The 15,187-nt window shown below is 47.4% G+C and overlaps 1 protein-coding gene across 2 annotated transcripts; it reads left to right on the plus strand.

The window, feature by feature from the left end:
- Positions 1 to 612: 612 nt before the first annotated feature.
- VASH1 (vasohibin 1) lies at positions 613 to 15,165 on the plus strand. Of its 2 annotated transcripts, none has more exons than XM_015865115.1 (7): positions 613 to 1,055; positions 5,482 to 5,570; positions 6,525 to 6,581; positions 7,635 to 7,709; positions 8,642 to 9,023; positions 9,363 to 9,475; positions 10,024 to 15,165. In XM_015865115.1, exons 1-7 carry the CDS (start codon positions 798 to 800, stop codon positions 10,094 to 10,096), a joined length of 1,047 nt encoding a protein of 348 aa, XP_015720601.1. In that variant the 5' UTR covers positions 613 to 797; the 3' UTR covers positions 10,097 to 15,165. The 2 variants fall into 2 exon arrangements, with proteins under 2 accessions (XP_015720601.1, XP_015720602.1); XM_015865116.2 differs by lacking the exon at positions 613 to 1,055 and adding an exon at positions 1,095 to 1,256.
- The last annotated feature ends 22 nt before the right edge of the window (positions 15,166 to 15,187 follow it).

A 15,187-nucleotide genomic window follows, 5' to 3' on the forward strand; every position in this document is an offset into this window, starting at 1 on the left:
TCCATCCCGCTGTCCTCGCTCTGCTCAGCAACTCGCGACATCCACCAGCCGAGGCCGCCCCACGCGACAACCGTTAACCAGCCCGTGCCTCGTGCCGCCCCTTTCATTCATCCCGTGTCCGCTGTGCCCCCGCCCCGTCCCTGACCACGCCCGTTTTCGCGGCCCCTCCCCCCGTTCCTCCTCCCTCATCCCGTATCGCGCCGCCGCTTATCGCCGCCCGCAGCCGCCTCCGCCCTTATCGCTGGCTGACAGTAGCGACACGCCCGCCGACCGCCGTGCCGGACGGCACCCAGGCTATCCCTGCTATCCCGGCTATCCCCGCCGTTCCGGTGGGCCGAGAGACCCCCGCGACCCCCGCGCCGGCTTCAGCCGCCGGGCCCGGGGTGGAGCTGGGCGGAGCGGGGCCGGGCTCGGCCCAGCCCGTGGCGGCGGCTTTGTTACCCGCATGCGGCAGCGGCCGGGAGTTGGCCGTCTCCGCCCGCCCCGCGGAGCGCTCGGGAGGCGGCGCGGCGGGGGCTCCCCGGCTGCGGGCCCGCCCCGCTCGGCGCCCCCCCTTCTCCGCCGCGGGCCGTTGTGTTGCCGGCGCCTCCCCGGCCCGATGCGAGCGGGCGGGCGGCACCGGGCGCCGCTCGGCCGGGCTCTCCGTCGCCTTTCAGCCCGGAGCCCCCTGTTCTGATCCTCCCGCCGGCGAGGCCGCACCGCGGGAGGTGACGCCCCGAGCTCCCGCCCGGGCCATGCGGAACGCGGCTCCCGGCGGCCCGGCGAGGGGCGGCGGGCGCTGATCGCGGGCGGCGGCGATGCCGTTGCCGGGGGGCGGCGGGGCCGGGGCCGCCTCCAGGATCCCCGAGTCCGGAGAAGCGGCGGCGCGGGAGGAGGAGCAGGAGGAGGAAGGCGAGGAGGACCTGCGTGACGGCGGCGTGCCGTTCTTCGTCAACCGCGGAGGGCTGCCGGTGGACGAGCCCACCTGGGAGCGGATGTGGCGGCATGTGGCCAGGATTCATCCCGACGGGGAGCGGGTGGCGGAGCGCATCCGCGGCGCCGCCGATCTGCCCAAGGTGAGGGGCCGCGGTGGGGCCGGGCCGTAGGGGCGCGCAAAGGGAAGAGGCCACGAGCGAGAACGGCTGCGCTGGCCCGGCCCTGCGGCTCGGGAACGGTCCCTTTGGCGAGGCCCGAGGGGCTGTGGCCGTTCACGGTGCCGGTCGCTGATGAATCGCCCTCCGTACGAGGGGCCGTGCTGGAAAGAAAACGGCCTTCGTGTGCGTGTTGTAAGAGAGAGAGATGGGCCGCCTTTATAAAGTGGGAGAAGGGATGGACGATGGAAAGATAAAGAGTTGGACTGGGGAGTCCCTGCGCTTGAGGGGTGGGACCGAGGGAGGTGAGGCTTTGCATCAGGGGGTAGATTCGGGCACAGTTTGTATAAAAACCTCTTACGTCTATCTGATAAAAAACTGACCCTTGATGCCCAAGAATTGTTAGAGGAGCTAGTGAACATACCCAGAGCTTTTTGTGAGTGTAGGGTCATTTGTCATTTCCAAGCATATTCCTGACCTGGCTGCAGAGAACTCAATAAAAAGAGGAAGCGATGGGCATTTTGTGTAGTTTTGGGCCCTACCAAATGGTTTACCCATCAGTTCAGGTGGCTGTTGCTATCTGCTTGCACCTCAGATGAAGAATAATTCCCCTTTTCCATTGGCATCTTGTGAACAAAAGGCGCTGTGAATACTTGGTGTGTCGCTCCGTATGCCAGTGAGGGGAGTGTTCCCATCCTGCTAACACAGGAAACTGAAATACAGAAAGACTGGGCATTTTCTGCTTGCGTTTTCTTAGCAAATACTTCATTCCTTGTGAAGGAAACTTGAAGGATGCAAAGCTGCACTGTTACATGGTGTGCATACAGGCAACCTGTTCCGCTGTCCACAGGGAGCTCTGGAGATGTGTGTGGCCAAAACTCCTTTTTGCAGTGAGGAGTTACGCAGCAGGAACCAGACCAACTCCTAAATCCTGATTGTAGGCCCTGTTCTAACCCCGCTAGACTTTTCCTTTCCCTTTCACATTTCCCTGGACTTTGTCCTGAGCAAAAGCTGAAAATGTGTTTCTGATCGGTCGGAGCACACAGTGCTTACTTTCCTAACCAGAAGGGATGATATGGTGAGGGAAATGGAAGAAAGAGCTCACAAACAGGAGTGCGGTGCAGGAAGGGAGGGGAATACTGTGCTCAGTCTTTGCTTTGGGTCATGATGTGAAGCACTTCTGCTTTTGTTCCCACTTAGCAGTTGTTTTCAGTTTCAGTGCCAGAGGGTCACAGTCAGGGGACGCAGCAGGATGTGCTCCTCTAGAATAACTGATGGAATTGGTCTATCCGTGATTTGTTGTTGCTTGTTGTTGTCTGCTAGCACTCCTGGGAACCAGAGCTGTAAACTGTTCAGCGCTGTACAATTTGAAATGCTATGCCGGAGCTCACCAGGGCCTACAGGGAAGATGCAGGGATGCGGGAAGCAGCTGGGATGAATGGGCTCTGCTTCCCAGCTCTTCCTCCCTCCCCTCTGGGGGTGTGTTTTTATCTTTGAGGTTTGCTTGAGATGCATCTCTATGACATTAAGTTTCTTTGATGACTGATGCAACAGATGAGAATTAGGGCAATGAGCAGGGCAAGCTCCTCTGAAAGGCCAGATACTCTCCATAGGCTGGAAGGCAATTGCCCTTGCCTCCTTTAGAAAGGCTGGATTTTAAATGCAGTAGTTATGAGGGCAAAGATGGGATGTATTGCACTGATGAGTTTATATGGATAGAGAGGAAGAAAATCCAATTTCTGTAGTCAGGCTAATGACTGGGATTGATATTGCTCCCATGTGGCTTACAAAAGGGAAATTAGGGAGGAGCTCAGATAAATAAAAGCACTGTAAGAAAAGCTGTTGCTAAACTAGGCTGGCCAGAAACGTACCCCTGTGACATAGGGCTGGAGCTTTTTGCCTCTCTCTCTCCTCCTTGTCTCATGCACATAATAGCCAACTTAGTATATAAGAATTTGGATCTTCTTTCTGAAGTCAGGCCCAGTCCAATGCATATAAACCAGCCTGTCAGCGTGCAGGAATCCAGGGGTGGGGTGATGCAGCCCCTCAACACAAGTGATGAGGGACCAAGGATGTGTTCAGTCTGCTAAGCCTGGCAGAGGTATGTGCTCTTGGAAATCTGGGCTCTCTTCCTAGCTCTCTCTCCAGCTTTCAGTGCAACTAAAGGGAGAGCAAAATAGGTCTGATTTTCTCTTGTTTCTCTTGCAAATTAATTCTTCTCTGCATTCCGGAGGACTATTAAGACTGCCTTATATTTATAAACCTTCTGAGATACAGAAAATACAGTGGATAGTTCTAGGTAAGAACAAAGTCTTAGAGTCTTCCATCCTGACAGAGTGGAATTGAGGGATGTGGGGACCTTTCTCCTCTCTTGCCCCAATAAAATGCTGTAGATGCATAAGAAACTGTAGCCCAGTCTGGGCTGGAGGCCCAGATCTGAGAGAAAGTGAGCACACTGTACTTTCATCAGTTTAATTACTTGAGGTGCATGCAGCTCTCTGTGTTAACTAGTCCCCTGCTGAACTGGTTGTCATCACACTGTGTCAGAGTCCTCTGAGGAAAGGAGAATCCTTAATCTGTGCTATCAACATGAATGTAATCGGTGTGCCTCCATTCCAAAAGCATGAAAGTCCCCAAGCTGAAGAAATGAAACAAAGTGAAATAGTGATACTGACCTGCTTGTTACCTCTCTGGCTGTTTCTGCCTGGAAATGATATCCTATGACTCAGTTGTCAGCTCCCAGCATCCGAACTGACTCAGCTTGCATGGTTCCAGAGATGGCTCCATCCCTGTGCTACTCTCTGGAGCCTTCCCTGCTCCTGCTGTGGCTAAACAAACCCAGTTAAACATCTGCTCCTGCTGTGTGTTTCCTGCAAGTGCCTTCGCTTGCTCCAAACAAGGTACAGAAACAAAGCATTGGAAATGGTGAAGTGGAACCTCCAAGGGATGCTAGGAAAGTGTGTACCAGTGGCCAAATGGTGCTATTTTCTTACCTCAGGAAGAAAAGAAAGATCAAGATGGGTAGAGACTGGGTTTAGCTCAGTGTCTGCTTGCTGATGGTGGTTGTAGATAGACTGAATAACCACACAGTTTACCATACGGTTTCAAGAGGCAAGGACAGTTCTTGGCTGCTCTACCATATTGATACAAGCAGCCTGTGGCCATGTGGCAAACCATGTCAGGGAATGATCTGACTGAGAACTAGCCATGCTCACTGGCTCAGCTTTCAGCTGGTGCAGGTGCCTGGCCTGTTTCACTGGTCACTTCTGGCAGCCCAAGGCAGAAGAAGGAGGCATGGAAATGAGTGACTGCAGATACACATGCAGAGGGAGATGAATGGCTCAGCAGTGCTGCTGGCTACAGATCTACTGCCAACAGAGGCATTTGGTGTGTGGTAGAGTGGAAGGCCCCAAGGGAAGATCTGTTTCTGACTCATGCTTTCTTAGGTGGGGGATAGCCCGTGTCTGGGGGAATTCTGAGCAGGAACTGAAATGCTAAAAACTGAACCACTGTGAAAAGCCATAGTCTGGTATCAGATGGGTGTGCGAAAGGCATGAGCTGTCCTTCAGAGGGAAGATGCTGAATTGTCTCTGTGAGCCTGTCAGTCACACCAAATTTGTGTCTTCTCCATTATATTTGTTGAATGGATGTGTTGTCAGGGCTGTCTGCCATCCTGACTTGCCTGTCCACTGTAGCTGAGCAGACAGGACCTCTTCCCTTCCTTAAACAGATTTTCTCAGCTGCTGACAAAGCTGCAGTTATCCCCTGTGGAGCAAATGGAGGGGAAAATTGGACTGGACCCATAAGGCTGAGGCCTTAGAATGGGACAGCAGTCTGAATGGTGAACTTTCGGAAGTCATTCTCTGACTGTGTAACTCAAAACAACAAACACAGGAGGTGGGGAGTCATTATGCTGTCCAGCCCGTGTCCTAGCCAGTGCCAGCTCCCCCGAGATTCCAGGAGGCAGCAAGGACTTGTATGCCCTTGCTCCAGTGGCTCTGGGGGAATTTATTCTCAATTTTTGCCTTTTTTTTTTTTGTTTGTTTGTTTGTTTTGTGCCTTCCAGTTTGCCTACTCAAACGGGCCCAGGCTGCGCTGTGTGATAGCATTCTTGTCTCACATTTTGCCTTGCCAGTTAATTTTATCTAATTCTTTGCCTATTACACTCCCTAAGAGCAGGACCCTTTGGGGCATTTTCTCTTGCAGCTCCATGGTGTTGTTTCTTTGAATTTGTTACCAGTTGAATCTGTTACCAGTATGGGAACAGAGGAATGTACCTGGCATGGTCACTTCAGGCAGCAAAAAGGGGTTTGTTTTAGAGGAACATGCTTCATGTAGCTATGTACCACTGAGTTCAGAAGAAGCTGAAGAGGTTTACAAGTGGTGATTTATGTTCTGTGCTCTGTTTCAGATTCCCATACCAAGTGTGCCTGCGTTCCAGCCATCCACCCCCATCCCTGAGCGCCTGGAAGCCGTACAGCGCTACATCAGGGAGCTTCAGTATCCTTTACTGTTACCTTGGTCACTGATGTGATTACCCAGGAAGAGGAAGCAAGCAGGTTTTCTTTCCCCGCAAAAGAGAAAAGAGCTCCTTCTGATTTAGCTGGAGAACTGAAGCTTGTTTCCTGAAAACAGGAAACTGGGCTTTGGGTGACGGTTTGTTTTGCTACTTTGTTTCTTTTCTGTCCAGGTTACCATCTGATCTGGTTCCTCCGTGGCAGGTTGTGTGAGGCCCTTCCTCACCAACCATTCCAATCAGCCAACTGGCTTTATTGTGACATTTCTTTTAAAATGTATATATATAAGACCTTGAGAGCAGGGTTTTAGACAGACTACATTGTGTTGCCTTACATAGGCATAGATGGGCTGTGGTGGAGAGTCATCCTGCTTTGAGCACTCACTGCTGTAGCTGTCATAAAGGATAGTCAGCCACCCTGGGCTTGTGCATCTGTGGTAACCGGCCTCTTTCTGTTTAGAGCTTCTCCATCTTTCCTGTGCTGGATAGCAGGTATGTGTGGTGAGACACAGAGCCAGTTCTGGCTTCAGCCTTTGCAAAAGGCCCTCACCCATCAAGGAATCTTTGTCTCAGACTGGGTCTCTGTCAGACTGAAAGTAAAGTACCAGTAACATTTGAAGGCTCTGTGCAGATTGGAGCAGACGTATCTATCAAACTTTTTCTGCCCTTATGACTGAAAAAACGAGCAGAGTTTGGCCTGTCAGCACAGACCTTTGGGAAGTGGAAACCTCTATGTGGTGAGAAGAACTGATAAAAAGGACAGTGAGACAAAGGAGGAAGTGAGAAAAATGTGCGTTAGAGAGATAGGATTTTTCTTTGGTGCTGTATTTGTGAGATCCTGAATTTGCCCTGGGAACAGCACCATGAAAGTTCTTTGGACAGGTTTTCTTCAGAAGACTACTTTCCAGACTGCCAAGCCCTTAACCTCTCACTTTCAGGTACAATCACACTGGGACACAATTCTTTGAGATTAAGAAGAGCAGACCTCTGACTGGGTAAGTACCGGCAGCCTCTACCACACTTAATCCTTGCTTTAAAACACTGGGGCCTTGCTATACCCACTGTTTGCTCACTAAGCCCCTGGCCTATGTTTAGAAGGCAATCACCATTTTCAGTACTGAAGCTCCATCCTTCTTTAGTTGACCTTATTGTGTATTGCCTGGGGTACGGCTGAGCAGAGCTGTGTGTAGCCTTTCTCAAGGACAAGGGTAAGTTTTGTTGTCATGAATCAGGAGATCAAGTAAAATGACAGAATTATATTTCAGATATGTGCAGATTCTTCCTGTTTCTAATTGCAGTATAACTACATGAACTTGTGATGGATTCTGAAGCTAGGTCCTGCCCTAAACAATTCTTCTAAAAGTCAAGTGTCTTTATAGAGCTAACTTTATAGTGCCTGTGAGTGCCTTATCAGTATGTACGTCTGCTAAACTTTAGGTGTGTCATACTCTGAAGGAGGAGAATTCTCTCAGCTGCAAACCTTGGAGAAGAATTGTGCCTGATAAGCTTCTGTAGATGAGCACCTGATGTTCATTGGTGCTCTTGGCCAGTATATTCTCTTAGCTTCTTATTATGTCTGGTCCACGGGCTTATGGAACTTGGGTGTCTTGTATTGTAGTCAGTGCAATGTCTCCTCCATAGTATCTACTGAATGCAGAACAATATTGTTTCATGCTATAGAAGAGGCCCTTGCCGTCCTTGAACCTTACGAGGCAAACACTGCTGGCCCCTAAGATTTCTGCTTCTGTTCGTGTCAGTGTCCATTCAGAACTCACTGAGCCAAGTGCTGTGGTCTCCCTGGGAACAAGACATTGGCCTGCAGCATTATTACAACTCACTATAGGAGCTCCTTGTAAGCAGTGACAATATGTGGTAGAGGGCAGGTTTGGATTTAATATCTTCCTAAAACACTCTTCCCTATCCTTGATGCGCCTTTCTCTCTCCTGGAAACCCATGTTGCGTATATGCTGCAAAAGGGCTGGACTTGCCATACTTGCATAGTGCAAGCCCTCTAACTCTCCTCATCTTTCCCTTGTCCTGCTCCACAGGCTGATGGATCTGGCCAAAGAAATGACCAAAGAGGCCCTGCCAATCAAATGCCTGGAAGCTGTGATCCTGGGAATGTATCCTTTCCTCCCAGGAATGTGCATGCCTGACCATCCTTGAGTTTTGCCCTCTGATGCTTTGAGACTGCTAATAATGTTGTTACCAAGCCCCACATCCCTGTTTTTCCTCTCCATTTCTCCCCAAAATTCCTACCAATAAAATCCAAACCCAAGCAATTTTCTGAAATAGTAGAACTAGTTCTTCAGAGATGGGGTGCTGCTATGGACTACTTTGGAAGCTAGGAAAAGAGAAAGGATCTAAGGAACATATAAGGGTGGCAAAAACATTAGCTAGAGTTAGGTGAGGAGGTCCTTTGTGGATAACATTGTTCCCTTACTGTAGTGTTGCCTGCACTAAGATAAATTAGGGATCCTCCCCAGTACCTAATTATGGTGTATGTCACTTTAGTATGATATCTAGCACTGCTTCTCAAGTTAGGCAATGCCTTTAATTCTAGGCTTGTCCCTTCTTCAAGAGCTTGCTTTTCCCAGCTATCTCCCAGGCGCAGTCTGTGTGTAGTCTACATCTATAGACTGGACTACAGATCATTGGTGCAAATTGACCAATTGTCTGAGTACTGAAGGATCCTCAGTTTCTATGTGAAATAATAGTGAAACAGATTAAAACAAGCTAATTGCATATTAGAATGCAAAAAGCTAATAAACAGCATTGCAGCTTGAAACTATGCAATACAGTGCACTAAATGTATTGGTGATGCAACTTATGCATCATAAAATTGCTTGGAAATATGCTCTCCTTTGTTGACTGCCTTGGTGAAAAGGCCGAGTCTGGTTTCCTCATCAGTAGGGCAACTTGCAGTGAGCTGACCTGTTGATCTGAAGAACAAACCCCATCAGTGTGATACCTGAATGACCAAGGGTTGGGAGGGTGTGAAGCAAGAATCTTGCCAAGCATCACTGGTTGTTTCCTGAACAGTGGCTGCTGTTAGTTACCTCACCAACAACATGACTACGCTGGACCGTTTCCCCATCAGCTTCAAAACCCACTTCTCAGGGAACTACTTCCGACACATCGTGCTGGGGGTGAACTTTGGAGGCCGCTATGGGGCACTGGGCATCAGCCGACGTGAAGAGCTCATGTACAAAGCACCCGTCTTCCGCACACTGAGTGAACTCATTTTTGACTTTGAGGAGGCGTATCGCCGCTGCTGGCACACGCTCAAAAAGGTGAAGCTGGGGCACTGTGTGTCCCATGACCCACACAGTGTGGAGCAGATTGAGTGGAAGCATTCCATCCTGGATCTAGACAAGCTAAGCCGGGAAGACTTCCGCAAAGAACTTGAGAGACACGCCCGTGACATGAGGCTCAAGGTGAGCAGATAGGATGGAGTAGTAGTAGTTTGCAGCATCCACTGTCTTGCCTGGCCTATGGCATGTTGGGGGAATAAAGTGAAATGGTGATGGAGCAGAGTGTGAATTGGTAGCTCCTCTGCTTTGTGCTCAGGCTGGTCCCATAATGGGCATGCAGGAAGTACTGTAGTTGTGATTACTTTGGACTGTATACAATTCCTTGGGTCATAGCAGTGATTGTAGTTTGCTTTCTGGCTTATGTATTCTTGGTTCACTATCTTGCTGTTTTCTGGTTACTACTAGTATTGTTTAGTATTGCTTTCTGCTCATGTTATGCACATTTTTTGTTTGTTTTGGCAGATTGGCAAAGGAACAGGGCCACCGTCTCCCACCAAGGACAGAAAGAAAGATGTTTCCTCCCCACAAAGAGGTCAGGCCAGTCCTCATCGCCGCAACAGCCGTGGGGACCGACGGTGAGTGAGGCTGCTGGCCAGAAAGCCTATCTTAGTGCATCTCTGGTCTGTTTGTTTGACAGACTCTTCCTTGCTTTATTTTTATGTTTTGGTTTGGTTTTTTGTTTGTTTGTTTGTTTTTTATCCTTCAGATTTGTCACTGGGGTGTTGGTTTTTGTTTGGTTGCTTTTGTTTTTGACATTTAGGTGGGGAGGAGGGAGGCTGCTTAAATAGCCAGTGATCCTGGTGTCTGGTATTTGCTTAAGAGTCTCAGTTTTGGTATCTCATAAACCTATGCCCAAAGGGATTCCATTCACTGGTCAGTGGGACTGTTTTCATCGAAGTGACCTGGGGTAGCAGTGTGGACTTCCTTTTCTTCCTAACTTGTGTTTTCTTTCTGTGGAGGCTGCCAGAAGAGCTGGTGACGGTTACAAAAAAATTCTGCCTTCAGCCTCTTAGGTTAACTGTGAAGCTTTCCTGTACGCTTCTCCTGTGCTAGCATCTGTACGTGCAGGCTCTCCTGAGTGGAAAAACCATTCCTGAATAGTTCTTACCCTTTCTGCTCACAGGCCATCTGGTGAGAAGAAGCCTGCTGATTCCAAAGCCATGCCAGATCTCAATGGGTACCAAATCCGGGTGTGAAGAGGCTCCACAGACTTCTTGCTGGCCACAGCTGGGACCTGGATCCACCTGCTGCAATTCTAATAAAGGGAACAGGGGAGCGGGACTGGAACTGAGTGCTTTGTCTTACCAGGTACTTTCCAGTGGACCAGTCCCAGTACTGGATCCCATGGGTCCCAAAGGGTTCACCTGCCTGTTTCTGGAAGAGGTGTTCATCTTAATTCACTGAAATAAGTATTTTTTTAAAAAGAAATAAAAAGATCAGTACACCCATGGGAGTGTGCTGCAGAGACAGTAGGAAGTGAGTGGGATCGGTGGACTTGTTATGAATTTTTTGAGTTGACAGCACATAAGATTAAGCATCTCGTCAGCAGTACTTCCCTATCTGCACAGAAGTCTTGAGCCCATGCAAGGCAGGGGGAGGAGTGATGCTGGAATAGGATGACCCCCATATCTTGTGCAAAAACTCCTGCTTTTGTCATTCTGAAAACAATGCTCTTGTAAGAGGGCAGAATTTTCTCGGCCCAATTTATTATTGATCATTTAAGGTCCTCATCTTCATCTGGGGAAATTGTATCTTATATGTTTAGTCCTATTTCAATACATTTCATTGACTCCGAGGAAGTAGACAGTCAGATAATAATCTTCAGTCATTGTGATGCTGAGGAGCTGTGCAGCCTGTCCTTTTTTGTGGTGAAGTGGGTTGAGATATGCCCATGCCACTGCCCTGTGAAAGCAGGCACAGACACATCCGTCATCCCAACAGGGGAGGCTGGGACTGGCTGGCAGCCTGAACTTTTAAGTCATTTCTTCATCAGTCTTCTATTAACTTGTAGCGACTGCTAAATTAAAAGCTTATGGAAGGCATTTCAGTCACTGAAGTGTAAGTTTTAAGAGTAAATACCTAAAGAATAATTTATTGATCCAAACAGGTTTTACAAGTGTTTTTCTCTTCCACATAGATCACGCTTCTCCTTCACCCACACTAGTGCTAGTTACAGGCACCTGCTGGGGGAAGCCCTGCTCAATGAGGTTGTAGCTGCTTTCCTACCAGTTCAGCATCAGGCTTCCTGAAAGTTGTTCCCCATCCCAGTGCCAGAGCTGTGCTTGTGTTCTGGCTCTTTGGAGAGCTGAAGTATTTAACAGCACCACTTAAGCGAGCCTTCCCCAAAGGGTCAGGTTGGATCTCTGCCTGGTCATAGCTTTGACTGGAGTGTTTTACTGCTGATTAAGTTGTGTTACACTTGTCAGAAATCTGGAGTGTTGTCAGGTCTCTCTTTGAGGTCTAAGACATGGAAACTGGAGTTGGCATAAATCAGAACAGTGTGGCCTTGAAGTGATCTGGTACACTGATCTGGGGGTGCAGAATTTGTGCCTGAGAATTACAGTGTCCTGGAAAGAAATTGAGACCCATCTTACAACAAAACTGACAAGGAGCTAAGATTTCTGAAGTACTAAGTATGTAAGTTTCTTAGAACTGGGCTTATGCTTTCCTGTGGACTCATGAGAAACATGATAGAGCTCAGCTCCATAAGGGTTTTTTTGTTGCAGGATAGTTGTGCCATACTCATAAGTAGTGCTATTTTGGTGGCAGAGAATGGGCTCTTATCCCCAAACAAATCAGATCTTCTGCCAAGTTAAAGCAGTGTTAATCCTCAAAGCACCACCCACAAGCGATTTAACTCAGGCCTTACAGGTTCCTAATTGTACATCCTTAACTGTGATGTAACTTGCCAAGTGCTATATCCATACCATGCAGTTTGTCCCTCTGAGCTCTCTTAGTTGTCTGTACGTTTCTGCTCTGCTGCATCACTGGGAGGACTGTACACAGGGTGGTGGCATAACCTGCTTCTGACTCAAGATAAGGTTATTGCAGAAAAGGATATTTGTTTCCATGCTGCAGTACAACACCTGTCCCCTCCCTTGCATTCCAGCTGTATGCAACAAGAAAATTAGATGTCAGTAACAAGCCAAGCAGCCAGTTGAATCCATCCTCAGTTCAATGCTGTGGCCGTAAATTACCACATTTAGTGTCTGAGTACTAACAATCACATTAGCTTGTAAAGGTACTGTGGCTAACTGTAAATAACATGGATCATTTGGAAGCCAAAAACTGCCTTTCCCCACTGTTTGCTATGCAACAGGCTGAAAGTTCAGGTGCCACTGTGAATTATATAATAAACACAAGCAGCAGTCAGCAAAGGAGACTGAATGTCAGGTTTTATTAAAGCAGAAGAAACCCAGGAAAAAAAAAGTCACATGAAACTAGGATGCATCCACAGCATGACTCTGGTTGGCAAGTTAGTTTACTCAGAGTAACTGGAAAGCTCGAGAATAATGAGGAGCTTCATAAAGAGCACATTTAATAGCTGGCCAGACCTGAGCTTTTTTAGCTGGAGAGAAGTGCATTGGGTGGGAGAAAACTTCAGAAAAGATGTGGTAAGTGAAGGGGTCAGCTGCATGCTAATGATGTTTTCTTAAGAGGCGGCAAAAGGGATGCTAAGCAGTGTTAGATCATCAGGGCAGAATGGCTAAAAACAAAACACTTTGTTTGACCCATTAATTAAGCACTTTCCTGCAGGATGTAACTGAGGCCAACAGTTTGGAAAACCAAGGAAGTGGATGTTTAAGGAATGAATGACAGGTGGAGTTCAAGGTCTCTTAATCCTCATCCTTGAGAGCACTCACCAGCTGTAGCCAGAGACAATATCCTCTTTTGAGATTTAGTTGCACAATTATGTACATTAGGAGTCATTTAATTCTTCTTATGTATCTAGTATCCACGACTCCTTGAGATGGACACAGGAACAGACACTAGGGTTACTATTTCAAGCCACCCTCTGTTTCTCTGGGTGGAAGAAGTCCTGTCTTTTGCTCTGCATCTCCAGTTCAACAGAGAGCAGGATGAAAGGGACAATGACCAATTTTCCCTTCTTGCTCTTGTTCCCTGCAGTCTCTACTACAGGATGAATCACATCAATACATAGCTTAACTTCCTTGCTAGCAAACAAGACACCTGTCCCCTGTGACACAGAGGATTAGTGCAATCCAGATTAACGCCCTAAAGAAACGTGAGGGCACAATGAAAAATGAACCCTGCTTCTGCACTTCAGTTCCCTCATTCAGCTACTCTGGCTTCTGGTCTATCTGCATTTATCTGTTAAAATAAAAAGGCCAGAGGTGAGTCTTTCTCACACTTCTGCAGCCTTTACAACTGCAGAAAAAGAATGAAAATGAGGATGTAGGGTGTAACTTGTTCTCCTGAGTGCCTGCTGAATAAAAAACATGGCTCTTGAGGAGTTCTTTTAATTACTTAACGTTAAATACTAACCTGATTACTCATTTAGCTCTGGGGTATAAATTTTCACTATTCAGTAGGTCCCCTCTGATGTCTGTTCTGCATACAAGCCCTCCTGAATCCTGTGGAATTGCCCCCAATACACTGAGATTGAATAGATACAGCTTATGTTGTATGTGAAGTCCAGGACAGCTTTGAAAGATGCGACTGGAACAACTGCTGACCTACTACTAGGAAAACTATCTTAAATAAGGAGATATTTGTATTTTTAAGTAGAGAAGTCCCTTTGACAGCTGGCCAATTGCAATTTTTTCCCCATGGATAAAAGTATCAGTGAGCAAAACAAAGAACTTTCTGCCATGGTGTCACTCAGATATCATCATCATATACCGAGAAGTGGGATCAAGTCTCCATCAGTCTGTGACACACTGGCCTTTGTTTTTTTGCTGTTGTTGTTTATTGTTGGTTTGGGTTTGTTTTTTGTTTGTTTTTTTTTTTAAACTTTTTAAAATGTGATAAGCCAAACAAGTCTTTAGAAACTTAAGATATGTTAGCAAGTGTTTTAGCTGGGAGTGGAGTGCTTTTGTTCAGTTGACTATGACTATTTTACCTGTGTGCCACTGTATGGGTCAGTACAAAGTATGCTTGGATGCTACCAGAATAAATGACTCCAGAACTGTGGTTGGAACATAGTTTGTGATCATACAGTAGAGGTGTTGCTGTTATCAATTGTTTAACGTGGGGGGTTTTTTAATTATTTTTTAAGTATTTCAGGTGGAAGCCTTAATCAGGTGCCTACTCCTTAAGGTGGGCTCACATGATATTGTATAGACTGAAACATAGCTGTCCTTAAAACTGCAGTTTAAGAAGAAACCATAACAAACTGAAGAATCCTACTGTTGCCAGAAGGCAAGTCTGGATCAGATGCTCTTTACCCTGCTCAAGTGGTTCTGAAGAATTCCTTCAGGAGGCTGCTTGCTTTAACCACTTGCTTCTTCTAAGTCAAGTATTTGAAGTGGGGTCCTGATAATCAGGCGCTAAATATAAGCGGGATGGGCCTGTGTTCCACATGTACTGTGCAAGTCTGGCTGAAATGATACCGTGTATTCCAACTGTCTTGCACTGTTGTCCTATTAACGTTAAGATCTTTATTATGGAGTTAATAACTGAACCTATGGAAGCAAGCTGTATCCTGGCTTGGCTTTTGCTCTGCCAGAGCGAGGTGTCGATGGTTCCTCTACTAGCTAAGCTGAACTCCTAAGGGAATTGAATATTTTGTGTCTGTTTTCCAAGCAGGTGTTTACTTTGTATCACAAGCAGTCTCCTTCAGTGGTGCCCTGGCCCTGTCTGCTCAAAAACAATTCAATTAGGACAAGAAGGCTACTGAGTCCCCCATGACCTCTGCAGAGCAGAGTCTCCCTCCAGGTCAGGGTTGAGATGGTGCTAGCGGGGCCACAGTGGTCCCCTTCCATGCACGTCACTCACATCATTATTCTACTCTAGTTCTGATAGGGTGCTCCAAAACCATTTCCATCTCTATCAGTGGTACAGCTCAGAACTAATTAAAAAAAAATTGAAGGTTTCTTTCTTTAAGAATCATATCATGTGTGTCTTTCTGTAATTAATTGGTGTAGTTCTGTGTCTTTATGTAGCCAGCACAGAACTCTTATTTAGAGTTAGTTCTTACTGCACTTCCCATAGCCTTCATGTTGATACTTCTTCCTGCTTCCTTTGACACTTAGACAATAAAACTGCCTCTGTACTGCTCTCAGTTTGTGCAGAGATAACAAGATGTCTGTGCTGTCTTTTTTTCT

This window comes from Coturnix japonica, chromosome 5, assembly GCF_001577835.2.
Source record: "Coturnix japonica isolate 7356 chromosome 5, Coturnix japonica 2.1, whole genome shotgun sequence".
Lineage (NCBI taxonomy): Eukaryota > Metazoa > Chordata > Aves > Galliformes > Phasianidae > Coturnix > Coturnix japonica.